Below are 16,727 nucleotides of genomic sequence, written 5' to 3' on the forward strand. Positions count from 1 at the left end.
ATTAGCCTTTTTGATTACTTTTTGTACCTATGCATTAGCTTTTAGTGCACCGGTACAAAGATTTGCTCCTCCACAGCTCCTCGTCTGACCATTAGAAAATTAAGAAAGTATTCCAATTTGTCTTTTTCAGATCCCACTTTCCCACATTAAATTCCATCTGCCATAGTTTTGCCCACTCACTTAGTCTGCATATGTCCCTTTAGAGCTGAATCGTCTTCCTCATCTGTAATTATCTTGTGAACAGTTAAACTTTTTAATTAAGCAAATTATAGAAATAGAAGAACCAGTCCACAGTATAAAGATACCTTAGTTTTTCCATCAAGGCTCAAAGAAGGATAGGAAAATTAAATTAATTTTTTTCTGAGATTGGCATCTGCACTAAATGTATTGTTCTATCACACATAATAATTTGAAATTAAATATCCACCTGATCATTAGTTTGCTGCGGGTAGACAAATATGGATACTGAGCCAAAGAAGGAGATATTAGGAGGGAAAGAGAGAGGTTTTAAGGAGGGTCTTAAAGGAGGAGAGGAAGATGGAGGGGATTATGGAGCTAATTCCAGAGTGTGGAGCCTAGATGACTATTTCTTGGACCCTGTGTGCAAATGAGCTGCTGCTTTTATGTACAAAACAACAGTGACTAAAAAATAATTTGATCAGAATAGCATAGCATTAAATTGTGTTTGAGGTTCCCCACATAGTGATGAATTGTGCATGGGAGACTTAAACATTGGAATTAAAATTAATAAAAAAGATAAATGGGCAAATAACTTTTAAAAAGAATTGTGAAAGTACTGAGCACCTCTAAAATACATATTTCAGAGGATGCCAAGCACAGCTGAGGCCAATTATCTTTGATCTTTTGATAGGTGCTTTTGTAATGCCTTGATCAGAGCTAAGATATTAACTCCATGTTCTTTCCTATACATACTCAGCTTAACGAACTGACAGATGCTGAAGATGCTCTCTGTGAAGCAAATATCCTGTGTAACAGTAATGCAGAGGTCTGGGGCTATCTCTCATTGGTGTGCTTAAAGGTACTTGTTATGAGTGGAAATAATTTCATATTGTGACATATAATTAATTATAAGTCATCTTGCTCATCACATGTCACATATCACCATCTTCAAATCTCACCCCCCAAAGAATTAATAGGCAAAGGCACTGGCTGGTGCACTACTGAGTCATACAGACCAAGAAGGTCCCAGGCTCAAGCTCTGGTCTGTGCTGAGTGGGCTGATTTCATCAGGGGAGGCAGTAAGGTTGCTACAATTTAGTATCAGTTTGTAGCAGTGGTGGCATTTTGTCTCTGAGTAAGAAGGTTGTAGGTTCAAGCTCCCACTCCAGACACTTCAGTGTTGTCCTGAGGTTGTGCTTTATTTTTATGCTGCCTTCTTTCTGATACAATGTTAAACCAAGATACTGCCGGTCCAGCTGGATGTAAATGATCACATGGCACCATTCAAAACAGAGCAGGGAGTTCTTCCAGGGTCCTAGCCAGTATTCTTCCCTCATCTAACACCACCAAACCAGATCAACTGGTCATTTTTCTCATTTGCTGTTTCTTGGACCTTGCTGTATGCACATTGGCTGCCACGTGTGCCTACCATGGGTCATCATGAGGATGTGAAAGTTGCTATACAAGTAATTCTTATTTGACCTGAGCACCCCTGAGCGAGGGAAAGGAAAGTGCTTCTGTTCCTCATTGCCTTCTGGTGGTCCCTTGTCAAAAAGTGCTGTGTGAACATTGGGTGAAGATAGGATTGTGTTGGCTTGTGCCTCCTGCCAACAAAAACACACATCTGCAAGCCTTACATAAAAATGGTCACTTCACATAAGGTACCGCGGGCATCCAACATCCTTGGAACTGTATCTTAGCTTAAATCATCACTTTTAGGAGAGGAAGGGAGAAAATAGGAGAGTATATCTGACTCAGTATTTATACAGCAAGTAAAATCTAAAACTTTTAAAAAAATTAAATGTTCATTGGTTTGATATCTTTCTCTAATCTATTTTCTAATATTCAAGAAACATGCTGTTTAAGAAAAAAAACATATTCTAATGTTCTCCAGGCTTCTGATTCCTTTCATTCTGCTTTAAAAATGTATAATTAATTTTAGCACAGAGTAGTCTTATTTCTCCGCAATCCACTGAAGATCAATTCTGATAATCTTGAAATTCTTATGCCACAAACGTGATCTTCCATTGAAAGCATTGGAAATGAAAATCGGGCAGATTCAATAGCGAGCAGTTTACTACCCAAGCGATGAAGGTGAAAATTATCCCCATGACGTCATATGTCTTCAGAGTGTTACAGCCTTAACAGGAATAATTCTAGTCTTAAGAGCTCTGATTAAAGACAGGACATGATTATAATTTGTTTTATTTAGAAAAAAGATTTTGTATTTTACCTGATGCTCCAATGTTTGTTATTTTGGAAACACAGCGGTGGAAACATGCAGCTCCAGTCCAAATTGCCACTGACTGTCCTTCCTGAGTACAATTAAATTAATTTTATTTGTTTTTGACTGTTTCAGACGGGACGAAAACTAGAAGCGGAGCAAACCTATAAATATGCAATAAAGGTTAGTTTCAAGTCTGACCTTGTTTTGTCTTACCACCTACGCTAACAGCTTATTGTAAAGGTCGCAACAGATAGTAACAAAGGAACATAGGAACAGGAGTAGGCCATTCAGCCCCTCAAGCCTGTTCCACCATTCAGTGAGATCATGGCTGATTTGTATCCTAATTCCATCCATCCGCCTTGGCTCCATGGAGGAAAAATTGGGTTGCTTTGCGTCTCCCGTTAGCACCCTGAGAGGGCGCTAACAGGGCGCAAAGCAACTAGCACCCGGGCGCGGTGCCTCCCATGAAATTCAGCGGGAGGTTAGCGGTGGCGTTAACCGGTAGCGCCTTGCGGTGCTGCACCACCGGCGATGACGTCATCGCCGTGCGCAGCGCCCCAGCCGCGATCTTCGGGAGTGCCCCGACTTACCACCGGACACTATGTCCGACAGGGTCAGGGGGGCCTACCTGCAGACGGGGAGGCGCTATTTAAAGGCGAGGTGCGGGGCGGCCATTTTTGTTGCTGGCCGCCTGCCAGCGCTCCCGTCCCCGGCCTCCTGAACGGCACCCCCTGCGGAGTGCTGGCTGCGCTCCAAGAGCCCAGCACTTCACTTGAGTGCCGGGCTCTTTTGCCGGCACTCCCGATCCCCAGGGGCCCAGCTGGGCCCTGGGTCGTGCTGCGTAAGACCCCTCCCCTTTAAGAAGGGGAGGAAGGCCTGCAATACCGCGGAACGTAGCGCCGCGATATTGAGTGGTAGTGCCCCAAGACAGATGAAGGGCGCTTCCAGTAGCGCCCCGCTTCCCTCTTGGGGTGCAACCACTCAATTTCCGGCGCAGGGGGTGCTAATTTTGCACCCCGGCGAAGTTAACTGGGGCGCTACTCAATTTTTAGCCCCATATCCCTTAATACCTTTGGGCTGGCAAAAATCAATCAATCTCAGGTTTATAATTATTAATTGAGCTAGCATCTACTGCTTTTTGTGGGAGAGAGTTCCACACTCCTACCACCCTTTGCATGAAGAAATGTTTCCTAACTTCTCTCCTGAATGATCTGGCTCTGATTTTAAGGTTGTCATCTTGTCCTAGACTTCCCACCAGCGGAAAAAGTTTCTCTCTATCCTATCAATTCCTTTCAAAATCCTAAAAACCTCAATCAAATCACCCCCTTAATAACCTTCTATATTCCAGGGAATACAAGCCTAACTTATGTAATCTTTCCTCATAATTTAACCCTTGGAGCCCTGGTAACATTCTGGTGAATCTGCACTGCACTCCTTCCAAAGCCAATATATCTTTTCTAAGGTGCGGTGCCCAGAACGGTACACAGTTCTCCATATGTGGTCTAACCAGGGAAAACTTTTCGGGTTCTAACAGCATTTTCAGTTTACAACCTTGTCGTGGGATTGTGTTTGGGGACTTTACATATTCAGTGTTAATTTCAATAATGGAGAAAAGTAATTGTGACTGCATGTAGTTGATAATGTAACCCGAATACAGTGCTTCCAGTATAGTCATTTATAGCTGTGATGTAAATCTAGCTTACAGAAAACGCTGGAAATACTCAGCAGGCCAGACAGCATCTAGCTTGAATGACTTATTTTAAAGACCAGAGGCACAGTGAGTTGGTTTACAATCATGCTGAGCCTTAGATTTGTATGACAGATTTTCTGCCCACGACAAGTTCCTTTTCTTAGCATTTGTGGAGAGTCATCCAATGTAGGCGAGGCACATTTTCAAAGAGGAAATAATTGACTCAACTCAGTCTCTTGTTCAAAGCATTTTCAGAGGTCCAAGGTTACTTGGTTGCTCATCTCCACACCATTCGGCGCCAGGGAATGCTAAAAAAAACCTCTGTGTGTGTGTGTACTTGGGGGAGGTGGGGGGTTGGCACGAGCAGAGGGAAGGCTATTTTCTGAAGAACTTCCGAGTTACAACACAGAAATTCTTGTTACTTTCTGTAAACTCAGTTTTTAATCAGTCACACCAGATTTTAGAATGGCGGATTTCTGAAGAGTTAAACAGTATATTTTTGATGGTTTTCTGAAAGGTTTTGTTTAAGGATCAAATGATGAAAACATTCCCAAGATGCCATTAGAAATAGTGGCACTCTCATTCTGTCCCTGACTTGGAAATTAATAATCTGTTACAGTGGCTTAGGCTGTTTTTAAGATAAGATATTACTGTTAAAAGTAGCGTTTCCATCTCCAAATTGAGTAGCATTAGGGGAATTAAAGAAGCTAAACTGACTGGCACAACAACAAATACATATAAATATCCAATTTAATAAGAAACATAGTTTTATGATTATTGCACATTGAACTGAGGAATAAGTGTAAATCAATGCATGAGATTCAGGCAGACAATAGTAGACTGTCAACGGGAGTAAAATATTAGTAGTAATGCTAATTTGTAATATGTTTTGTTTTACATAGTTAAGCCTCGAAAATAAACAGCTTCTTGATGAGATTCATCAGCTACAGAAAACACTTGGCTTTGGAAACCCTGCACTCTGAGTCCATTGCAATCCTTCGGATCTAATATTGGTTCTGTGCTTCAGTACAATTAAAAAGTCTACAATTTCTTGTTGGTTCTGATTACTTTTATTAAACAGCTTTAAGAGGTGTGATTTTGGCTAATATAAAGTCTGCCTTACATACAGATACTAAAGTGTGCCCCAAGATGCCAATGATTCCATGATGTTACAAAAACTGAATAAAATGGATTTTGAAATCTTTGTCTGTTTTCTGGTGTTTATGATGGTTTTGTAGATCCTGTTATCTTTTCTGTTTCCTTTTGCTATTTCTGTTAGTTGGCACGTATATCTTGCTACTTGAAATAAAACTCCTGTTACATACGCTTCTATTATGCTTTAGTCTCACCATCAACATCCCAACGTTGGAATGCTAGGGTAGAATAGCAATGCACCAGTGATAAATTAAGGGGCCAGCTCTTCTTCTTTCAGTGACATTTTATAAATATAACAATTTCACCAATGACAAAATGACATTTCCTTACCTGTGACATACTCATTTCTCCTTTATACGTTTAGAAAATGTTAGCATGATGTGCAATGCAGTGCATTGAAGCACCAACATTTGACACCATGGAGTTGTGGGAGGTGGGTTCCTGCCTGTAACGCCAAAACTACAGTTACAAAGCTCAACTACATAGAGCCTGATACCTCCAAGAGAGGAGGAAAATTCAGACAGTATATCAACTCAGGCTTTGTTTTAGTACCTCCTCAATGATGGTTTCATAGTTATTGGTAGAGACAAGATCCGGGTTACCCATCTACCCTGTTTACTTAAAAAGGAAGAGCCCATCTTCAATAAAATGAAAAATTGGAATTCTGTTATCACTATGCTATCAACATGGTATATTTATTAGTGCCATTAAGATGATGCCTGTGCGATATTGATTTTCACATTAAATACCATTTGCCGTATGTTATTATTAATAACCTGTGCTACCCTTGATGGAGGGCATGGAATTTTATTTGCCAATGCTCCAGGAGAGGAAGATTTCTGAATTAATTCCAGCTGAATAAAATACAGTTCCATGAGCCAGGCTTCACCTCGATTTTGAGATTCTCATCCTCGTGTTCAAACCCCTCCCTACCTCCGCCAGCCCTACAACTCTCTCAGCACTATTCGTTCCTCCAATTCTGGCCTCTTGTGCATCCCCCATTTACTTCACACCACCATTAGTGGCCGTGCTTCAACTACCTAGGTCCTAAGCTCTGGAATTATCTACCTAAACCTCTCTGCCTCTTCACCTCTCCTCCTTTAAGACGCTTCTTAAAACCTACCTCTTTGACCAAGTTTTTAGTCACCTGCCCTAATGTCGCCTTCTTTGGCTTGGTGTCAATTAATGTCTGATTATGTTCCTGTGAAGTGCCTTGGGCCATTTTACTATGTTAAAGGTGCTATATGACTGCAAGTTGTTATTAGCTGATCTTCATTTGAACCCCACCAGCCTCCACATTCAAAAGATCATCCTCCGCCATATCTGCCACCAAACAAATCTTCCCCTCACCTCCCCTTTCATCATTCCGAAGGGACCGGTCCCTCCGCAACACCCTAGTCCACTCTTCTATCATCCCCAACACCCCTTCCCCTTCGCCCGGCACCTTCACGTTCAAGCGCAAGAGATGCAACACATGCCCTTTTACCTCCTCCTTTCCCACTGTCCAGGGTCCCAAACATTCCTTCCAGGTGAAACAGCGATTTACTTGTACTTCTTGCAATTTAGTATACTGTATTCGCTGCTCACAATGTGATCTCCTCTACATTGGGGAGACCAAACGCAGATTGGGTGACCACTTTGCAGAACACCTCCGTTCAGTCCGTAAGGGTGACCCCAGTCGCCTGTCACTTTAATTCTCCGCTCCACTCCCACTCTGACCTCTCCGTCCTCGGCCTCTTGCACTGTTCCAATGAAGTTCAACGTAAACTCGAGGAACAGCACCTCATCTTTCGATTAGGCACTTTACAGCCTTCTGGACTCAACATCGAGTTCTAACAATTTCAGACCATAACCTTTGCTTTTTTTCTCTTTCTCTCACATGGCAGCTGTCAATCATTCTGCCATTGCCATTTACACCTCATCTAGAGTCATCTTTTGTTTCTTAACTTGTCCTATTACCATCCCCTTTTGCCTTGCACCATCATCCCTTTTGTCTTGCACCATCATCCCTTTTGTCTCTTAATCTCTCCTGCCTTCCATCCTATCACAGACCTTCCCTTTTGTTCTTTCCTCCCCTCCCCCCTTTCCCTGCCCCTACACTTGCTTAAAAACCTGTTCCATCTCCAACTTTTTCCAGTTCTGACGAAGGATCATCGACCTGAAACGTTAACTCTGTTTCTCTCTCCACAGATGCTGCTTGATCTGCTGAGTATTTCCAGCATTTTCTGTTTTTATTTCCTATGATGTGGTGTCTGGTAATGAGCTACTATTCAGTGGTTGATGAGAAGCATACATAGCAGTATAATTAATGGATACCAATGAGTACCACACGTGGTTACTGTAACAGTAAGGTTAACATGTTAATGAAGATAAAATAATTAATGCGTGGTAATAGTAGCATAGCAGTGGATAATATTTTGTAATATATGGTAATGGAAACATGATAATGATAACAAGATAAGGGTAATACCCCCAGTAATGGGTAGCACAGTAATAGGCATTTTACAGGTTATTGCCTAACATGACAATAAGAAGCAGATAGTTGATAGACCTTTAGATGCTGAGATGCTGTTTCCCCTGGCTGAAGAGTCTAGAACTAGGGGTCATAGTCTCAGGATAAGGGGTTGGCCATTTAGGACTGAGATGAGAAATTTCTCCACTGGAGGGTTGTGAATCTTTGGTATTCTTTACCCTAGAGGGCTGTGGATGCACAGTCGATGAGTATATTCAAGACTGAAATCGCTAAGATTTTTGGGCACTAAGGGAATCGAGGAATATGGGGATAGGATGGGAAAGTGAAGTTGAGGTAGAAGTTCAGCTGTGATCTTATTGAATGGCAGAGCAGGCTCGATGGGCCATATGGCCTACTCCAGCTCCTATTTCTTATGTTCTTAGACAAGGACGTTTTCAGGTTTATTTTTGTTCTGTGTTCAGTTAGTTGATCCTTTTAGGTATGGAAAGTGGTCCACGTTGTCCAAGGCCTTGTCGTGGATTATGATAATCGGGGGGCAGCACTGTGTGGCGGGGGCAGGTTCGTAGAGGACCTTTGTCTTACGGATGTTTAGTGTAAGGCCCATGCTCTCGTATGCTTCGGTGAAGGTATTTACGATGGTTTGGAGTTCGACCTCTGAGTGAGCGCAGACGCAAGCATCGTCTGCATACTGTAATTCGACGACAGAGGATGGGACGACCTTGGATCTGGACTGGAGGCGACGGAAGTTGAACAGTTTCCTGTTTGTTCTGTAAATTAGCTCCACTCCAGTGGGGAGCTTACTGAGGGTGAGATGGAGCATTGCAGCAAGGAAGATTAAGAGCGTTGGTGCGACGACACAGCCTTGCTTGACCCCGGTTTGTACGTGAATTGGGTCTGTGGTGGAACCGTTGGTCAGGATCACGGCTTGCATGTCGTCGTGAAGTAGGCGGAGGATAGTGACAAACTTTTGATGGCAGCCGAATTTGAGGAGGACACTCCATAATCCCTCACGGTTGACAGTGTCGGAAGGCCTTTGTGAGATCAAAGAAGGCCATGTACAGCGGTTGGTGCTGTTCCCTGCATTTCTCTTGTAATTTTCCATACCTCGGGAGCCTACTGTCAACAAGGGCAGACGTCGACGACGAAGTCCAACACCGCCTTCAGTGTGCCAGTGCAGCCTTCGGTTGCCTGAGGAAGAGAGTGTTTGAAGACCAGGACCTCAAACCCGGCACTACGTTCATGGTCTACAGGGCAGCAGTGATACCTGCCCTGCTGTATGCCTCAGAGACATGGACCATGTACAGCAGGCACCTCAAAGCACTGGAGAGGTACCACCAACGCTGCCTCCGCAAGATCCTGCAAATCCATTGGCAGGATAGGCACACCAACATCAGTGTTCTTGCTCAGGCCAACATCCCCAGCATCGAAGCTCTGACCACGCTCAATCAGCTCCGATGGACGGGTCACATTGTCCGCATGCCCGATACGAGACTCCCAAAACAAGCGCTCTATTCGGAGCTCCGGCACGGCAAGAGAGCCCCAGGTGGGCAGAGGAAACGCTTCAAGGACACCCGCAAAGCCTCCTTGGAAAAAGTGTAACATCCCCACCGACACCTGGGAATCCCTGGCCCAAGACCGCACAAAGTGGAGGAGAAGCATCCGGGAAGGCGCCGAACACCTCGAGTCTCTTCGCCGGGAGCAAGCGGAAGCCAAGCGCAGGCAGCGCAAGGAGCGTACGTCAACCCAAGCACCCCACCCACCCATCCCTTCAACCACTGTCTGCCCCACCTGTGACAGAGACTGTAGGTTCCGCATTGGACTCATCAGTCACCTGCGAACTCATTTTTAATGTGGAAGCAAGTCATCCTCGGTTCCGAGGGACTGCCTAAGAAGATCCTTTTAGAATGGTGATAGGAGTGCTAAAATTTGCCACAACGCCCCGAACCCTACAGATTATGTGTCAGGAGTTTGACAGAGTCGACCTCTAACTCATCTGTTTGAAGCACTAAAGGTTTTAAAAATGTACTATATATAACAGATTGCAACAGGATGCAACTATTAACAGAATACAATAGCAAAATACTGCGGATGCTGGAAATCTGAAATAACAACAGAAAATGCTGGAAACACTCAGCAGGTCAAGCAGCATCCGTGGAGAGCTGCCTGACCTGCTCAGTATTTCCAGCAACTATTAACATGGCAGGCGTTGTGGAAAGGTAACACCGGTGGTGGAAGGAGAGGGAGACACTTGTTCACATCTTCTAAACACTGTTCCTTTCCTGTCGAGCACATGGTCACACTTTGGACGGAACGAAACTCCAGTTCAGCTTTAAAATTAATAGTCAAAATATTTATAGCAATACAATACGGAAAACATTAAAACGGATTTTTGCCACGTGTGCTTCTCGCACGTTGATATCCGTCTCTTTATCTATTACTTATATTTCCACATTCACATTGTGTTTTATTGCAGATTGAATACTCCGTCCCCGTGGTTTCGAATGCCCAGGCCAATTAAACGCATGCGCAGTCACTCCAATCCCGGCGCGGGAACTTTCATCTCGAGAGGCGAGGCGAGGCGTCATGGAGCTGCGGCAACGTGATGACGTTCGCGAGCGTAGCGCGGCGTGAGCTGTTTTGTCTGTTAGTTGCTGCTGCGAGCGGTAACTAGAGCGGGATTGGTTGGCGTTACCGTAACTAGGGAGCGGGCGGCACGAGAAACGGTACCGGGCGAGTGTATGTAAACAGAGGAGAGGAGCGAGGGTAAAACACAGAGCAATTGACTGACTGGAGGGTCAGGGACACAAAAAGAGAGAGCGCCAGGGGCCCTGAGACAGGGGAAGAGAGAGAGAGCGCCAGGGGCCCTGAGACAGGGGAAGAGAGAGAGAGAGAGAGAGCGCCAGGGGCCCTGAGAAAGGGAGAGAGAGAGAGAGCGCGCCAGGGGCCCTGAGACAGGGAGAGAGAGCCAGGGGCCCTGAGACAGGGAGAGGGAGCGCCAGGGGCCCTGAGAGAGAGAGAGAGAGAGAGAGAGCCAGGGGCCCTGAGACAGAGAGAGAGAGAGCCAGGGGCCCTGAGACAGAGAGAGAGAGAGCCAGGGGCCCTGAGACAGAGAGAGAGAGAGAGCCAGGGGCCCTGAGACAGGGAGAGAGAGAGAGAGAGAGAGCCAGGGGCCCTGAGACAGAGAGAGAAAGAGAGAGAGAGCCAGGGGCCCTGAGACAGGGAGGGAGAGAAAGAGAGAGAGAGCCAGGGGCCCTGAGACAGGGAGAGAGAGAGAGAGCCAGGGGCCCTGAGACGGAGAGAGAGAGCCAGGGGCCCTGAGACAGGGAGAGAGAGAGAGAGCCAGGGGCCCTGAGACGGAGAGAGAGAGAGAGCCAGGGGCCCTGAGATGGATGGAGGGAGAGAGAGAGAGCCAGGGGCCCTGAGACGGGGAGAGAGAGAGAGAGAGAGAGCGCCGGGGCCCTGAGACGGGGAGAGAGAGAGAGAGAGCGCCAGGGGCCCTGAGACAGACAGAGAGCGAGAGAGCGAGCCAGGGGCCCTGAGATGGGGAGAGAGAGAGCCAGGGGCCCTGAGACGGGGAGAGGGAGGGAGAGAGAGAGAGAGCCAGGGGCCCTGAGACGGGGAGAGGGAGGGAGAGAGAGAGAGAGAGCCAGGGGCCCCGAGACACGGGGAGGGAGAGAGCCAGGGGCCCAGACAGAGCCACGGGCCCTGACACAGGGAGAGCGCGAGCCAGGGGCCCCGAGACACTGGGAGCGCGAGCCAGGGGCCCCGAGCCAGACAGAGAGAGAGAGAGGTCCTGAGACAGGTAGCGAACCAGGGGCCATGAGACAAGTAGTGGGGACCAATAAATGAAAGGTATTGGACCAGATTTTGCTGTCAAAGTAACAGTGAGGCTAGTGGCGCTCTGTTATTTATGCGTAAATGGTACTGGAATATCTGGCGAGGGACAGATGTGCGGTTAAACATGAATTTCCAAAAGTTTCTATCTGATTTGTGCCGCTTCTCCATTAGCTTCGCAAAAAAGGAATTTCACTGTCTTCCTCACCATTGACATGCATTGAATATCGTGACGTTGTATTTTTGCGAGAGATAAGAACTAAACCCACCGCAGATATTTAGGGCTAATAATTACAAGCGCAAATACTCTTAACCTGATAAGTGTTAATGACTGTCAGTCAAGCTATCTGGCACTGAAAATTAACTGTTATAAGTGTGGAGTCTCATTCCTTCAGGTTGTGAATTGTTTTCGGAGATTTTTAAAATGTCAAATTTAAAATGTTTAAAATTTTTTTCCTATTTTTCCTTTGTCTCTTTTCCTCTCTTAGTCCAATCTTTCTTTCCCTCACTTATTTCTCTTTCTGTACCTGATTTGACATTGAACTCACCCACTTTAATTCCCCCTCCTTCTCAATCCTTCTGTTGTTTATTTCCCAATCTTTTTATCTAATTGTTTAAGGAGATACCCTATTGGTTGTCCTGTTAACTCGGGTCCCAGATGCCTGGTTTCCCTCATTATGCTGTTATCAGCTCTCACTTTCAGCAATTTAGTGGGCCAAAATTCTTTGAGCTGAAGGGTGCAGGTCTAACTAATGGTAGACACTCTTCGATGCCCTGCTGCAGCAAAACCTGGCTCATTGAAACTGACAGTATAAGCAAGATACTGTAGATGTGGGAAATCTGAAAGAAAAGCAAAAAATGCTGCAACATTCAGCATATGTGAAAGGGACAGAGAAGTTTTGACGAAGGGTCCATACCTGAAATGTCAACTTGTCTGTTCTCTCCACAGATGCTGCTTGACCGGCTGAGTGTTTCCAGCATTTCCCACTTTTGACTTAGACTGACATTTGGGTTGCTGGTAAGGCATCCTGTCAGGTTAGCAGAGAAAAAGGGGCTGAAGGTAAATTATTGGACTGGCAGGGAGGTGCTACTTAGATTTGCTTTTGGCTCCTGGATTTTTCATGCAGTTGCCCAATGCTATTTTTCTTTCAGACGATTCCTTCTGCGAAAATGTTCTCTTGTATTGAAAGATTTGATGTCTACAATAAGTAAGATTGATCTACTGGGACCACAGGAACACGAGCATTGTTGAGGGGAACTTTGACAAGCATGGATAAGCCAAAAGGTGAGAAAAGAAATGGGCACTGAGTCTGCATAACCTAATTAAGATATATGTTTGCAGGACTCCCTTTTGGCAGTTAGTCTATTGCATATGGCATCTTAATTGTTGCGGATAGCCGTTTCTGATGCGTCCGCCCATATACACCAATTGTTTTTTCAAAATGTTTATTTTGGTGATGTGGTTTTGTTTTTTTCCAGAAGCTGATCATGTGGCTGGTATCGCTCCATTAATTTTTTTTATGGCATCCACCTGCTATTTGGTACCACAGTTAGGTTGTGTATAACTAACTGCCAGCATCTTCACCCCTTCTTTAAATCAATTCCTGTTTTACTGTGTTTCAGTTTTTGTGGTTGTGCTGCCAAGGAACTTTACACCTTATCTCAATGGAACATAGTTCCATCTAATTCATAAATATGTTTTGTAGCAGGGCATCATGGATGACCCCTTCAGTATAAAATTATTCTGGACAGTGAAGTGTTTTCTTCAACTTAAAAGTGTGAGAAACAGAAGGGTCTGCAAGTACTTGCACAGAACAACAGGGCAGCTACTTTATTGTTTGCTGAAAGAATTCAATGATATGCAGGGTGCACAGAAGGATTCTATGAATAAGTACGGTTTAATAATCAGACTACAGTACTTTGTTTTTTGATAATTCATTGAGCGGTGATTCATAAGAGGTGATTCAATTTTCAACATTGCAGTATTTTTTTGGGGGGGGGGGTTCCCATATATAATCTAATTATTATTAATTATGTTGACCTATTTACATTTCTCCAGGCACCAGGTTAAAAGTATGAAAGAACATAGTATGTATTATGCACCACAGCATGTTTTGTTTCCTTTTTTCACATCACTATTTTCTCCACACTCCTCTTGAAGATAATCATTCCCTTTCTGGAGTGCGGTTCCACAGGTACTGGTCACCTTTGTTATCTTGCTCATGTGGGAATACCATCTCCACAAGAACTGAAGAGGTTCAACAACGAGGCTCACCACCACACCCATCTTCTCGGGGCATCTAGGGATGGGCAATAAATGTGGCATTGCCAGCATTGTGTCAGCATTGAGTGCCAGCTGTGGCTCAATTGGTAGCACTCTAGCCGCTGAGTCAGAAGTTTGTGGGTTCGAGTCCCACTCCAGCGACTTGAGCAAAAAAATCTAGGCTGACATTCCAGTGCAGAACTGAGGGAGTGCTGCACTGTCGGAAGTGCCGTCTTTCGGATGAGACGGCACAGGTGGACGTAAAATATCCTATGGCACTATTTCGTAGAAGAGCTGGGGAGTTATCCCTGGTGTCATAGCCAATATTTATCCCTCAATCAACATCACTTAAACAGATTATCTGGTCATTATCACATTGCTGTTTTGGGGACCTTGCTGTGTGCAAATTGGCTCCCGCATTTTCTACATTACAACAGTGACTACACTTCAAAAAGTACTTTGTTGGTTGTAAAGTGCTTTGGGACCTCCGGTGATCATGAAAGACACTATATAAATTTATTTTCTTTATTGTATTCATGTGCGAGTCTTGACAGTATTGGCAGCCATTCACCTGCACAGGACCTCACAGCCGAGCCCAGTCCTGTTCTTTCCTGGTGTCCACGCGTGCACAGTTCCATCAGGCGCTGCTGTATAACAGTCTGATGAAGTAGGGACTCTGGCTGAGTTTTTCCCCCCCGGCCTAATCCAAGGGTGCTGTAGCCAACCATGGCGCTCCTATCAATGCCCCAGCTGAGATCAGCTAATTTAGCACAGACTAGGGATTGAACTGTAGGATTTTCTTGATCTGTACAGCTGAGAGATAATAACTTTACTACTGTGCCTTCTATGGAGCCTATGTATTTTATCTATTGTACATTTTATTGTAATTTTAGTTTTGCTGCCCTTTCCCCTCTTCCATAGTTCTCTCAGGCACTGCTCCTATCTAGCTAGAAGGATTGGCTGGAGACCTATTGCCAGATATGCCAATGATGCTCAACAAACACAAGAGCATCTGCGTTGTATTGGCCCTGCAGTTTTCTGTGGATGCAAATTTTATAGCCTGCAGTGTTATTTCCAGCGGTTGGTTTGCTGTTCTGAAGTCCTGGTACCCACTCTTACAAAGATGCTCCAGGATATTCTCTGTAATTTTAAACTTTTTTTTTTCCATACTTTCCCCAGTGGTGCTTTATTTCCCTCCCCCATTGACCTGTTGGGAAAATAATTGCTTTGATTGACGCCTCACAGCTATACCCTGCCTGTAGGGAAATGACTGAACATTTTAGCTAAAATAAAAAGTTGTTTTAACTTGCAACAGCCTCCCCTTTTGCCATATGTTCAAGTGAAATACATTGGCCGCTTAATACATCTAAAATGTGTGCACTTTCCTTTTGGTTTTATTTTGTTGAGTTGTGCTTAAGCTTGATGCATCTTTTATTTTGAATCTGTTTCAGAGTCTGTGTGGCAGCGTCCATACGTAAACATCTTCAAACACTTTAAATTGGAAGAATGGAAGAAATCAACAAAGGAAGGGGATGTCACCGCTGTTATGGTACTGTTTGTTTTCCTTTTCAAGACCTCTTGCCTCCTCGTTGAAGGTACTCACTTTTACTGGGGCATAGATCCACAGATGCCAGTAGCCCTCGGGTACTTTTTCCAAGTGACTGTTTTTATGTGTGACCTGAGACAGTAAGGTCCTGATTTAAAAGCGGGGAGTGGGTATGGTGCGTGCGAGCCCCAAAGCGTGAAGTGCACCCGGGGAGCCTGAGGACGCGGAGGCCCGGTCGATCTTCATTTGAATAAAGTTTCTTCGACTCCTGTATGAACCCGGCAAGGTCGATTATGCGGGCGGGAGTGGGAATTCTGCTGCAGGAGGCCGCAGCCGGGGAACCAGGGGAATGGTCCCTGGCACAGATGTGGAGGAGGGAGCTCTGGTTGCCATTTGCGGGGGGGGGGATAGGGGAGCCTGGGGCAAGGGCATGCCTGTCCCTCCTGGCCCACAAGAAACCCTAAAATAAAAATTTTCAGACTTACCTGTTCGGTCTCTTCTATTCCACGATGCGGTTATCGGCAGGTGTTGTCTGACGGGGAATCAGTCATTGCTCCCCCGCTCAGGCCTCCTACTAAAACTGCAGATCAGGTCATGATGACATAATTATGTTCCGATCTACATATTTTAAAAAGGACCCCGCTGCCACCTTGTGGGTGTCTGGTTTGCCTGCTCAAAAGAGCAGGTTAAGATCGGGACATGGTGAGATCGGAGGGATAACTGACTGGCCTCATTTTAACTGCTCCCCCTGCACAGCTTTCTGCCAAGCGGCAGTTAAAATCAGGGCCTAAATGTCAGCAGGCTATTCATTCACGGAGAACACTGCAGCCAGGTTCGGTCCTTGAACTTTCCAACAGCAGTCATTGGATGGAGAATTGGGTGTGGGAGGTTTGGCTGATTTTTCCCCTTCCCCTGTTTAGATCTCTGCCTGCCATTTTCTGCCTGAAAGAATGTACCGGTGATTAATCTGTAGCTCATTGCTAGCAGGTGCACAGAGATATTCTGGTGTACCTTGCCCACCAATTTTTTTTTCTTTGATGATTACATTTTTGGCCTTCGTCTGCCACCTCTACGAGGGACCAATGATCCCCCTAAGGTGCGCAGCCGCGCACCAATCGGGAGGTCCCGTGCAGGCCGCTCACCAGCTGCTGCGGCTGGAAAAGATACATTGCCAGAGATTTGAATTTTGCTGTTGGAGAAAATAAGAACGTAAGAAATGGGAGCAGGAGTAGGCCATTTGGCCCTTAGAGCCTGCTCCGCCATTCAATAAGATCATGGCTGATCTTCTACCTCACCTCCACCTTCCTGCACTAGCCCCACACCCCTTGATTCCCTTAGTATCCAAAAGTCTATCGATCT

At 45.2% G+C, this 16,727-nt stretch overlaps 2 protein-coding genes across 10 annotated transcripts in view; both read left to right on the forward strand.

Annotated features, from left to right (window-relative positions):
- The window catches only part of cfap70 (cilia and flagella associated protein 70), a 122,527-nt gene extending 117,226 nt beyond the window's left edge, over window positions 1–5,301 (forward strand). For 4 of the 7 annotated variants that reach the window (XM_086000702.1, XM_086000708.1, XM_086000706.1 and 1 more), the window contains 3 exons: window positions 938–1,039; window positions 2,540–2,587; window positions 5,000–5,301. In XM_086000702.1, coding sequence (XP_085856828.1) covers window positions 938–1,039; window positions 2,540–2,587; window positions 5,000–5,080 — 231 coding nt within the window. In that variant the 3' untranslated portion in view covers window positions 5,081–5,301. Of the gene's footprint in view, window positions 1–937; window positions 1,040–2,539; window positions 2,588–4,105; window positions 4,185–4,999 lie in introns of all 7 variants that reach the window. The other 3 variants (XM_086000703.1, XM_086000707.1, XM_086000705.1) reach the window with 3 other exon arrangements.
- Window positions 5,302–10,361: 5,060 nt separating this feature from the next.
- wdr90 (WD repeat domain 90) overlaps window positions 10,362–16,727 on the forward strand; it is an 88,930-nt gene continuing 82,564 nt past the window's right edge. For 2 of the 3 annotated variants that reach the window (XM_086000738.1, XM_086000737.1), the window contains exons 1-3: window positions 10,362–10,488; window positions 12,712–12,844; window positions 15,274–15,371. In XM_086000738.1, the coding sequence (XP_085856864.1) occupies window positions 12,829–12,844; window positions 15,274–15,371 (114 nt within the window). In that variant the 5' untranslated portion in view covers window positions 10,362–10,488; window positions 12,712–12,828. The remainder of the gene's footprint in view (window positions 10,489–12,711; window positions 12,845–15,273; window positions 15,372–16,727) is intronic. The other variant, XM_086000736.1, reaches the window with a different exon arrangement.

Source organism: Somniosus microcephalus, chromosome 11 (genome assembly GCF_052327205.1).
Source record: "Somniosus microcephalus isolate GS21.2 chromosome 11, FLI_Smic_1.0, whole genome shotgun sequence".
In the NCBI taxonomy this organism is placed as follows: Eukaryota; Metazoa; Chordata; class Chondrichthyes; order Squaliformes; family Somniosidae; genus Somniosus; species Somniosus microcephalus.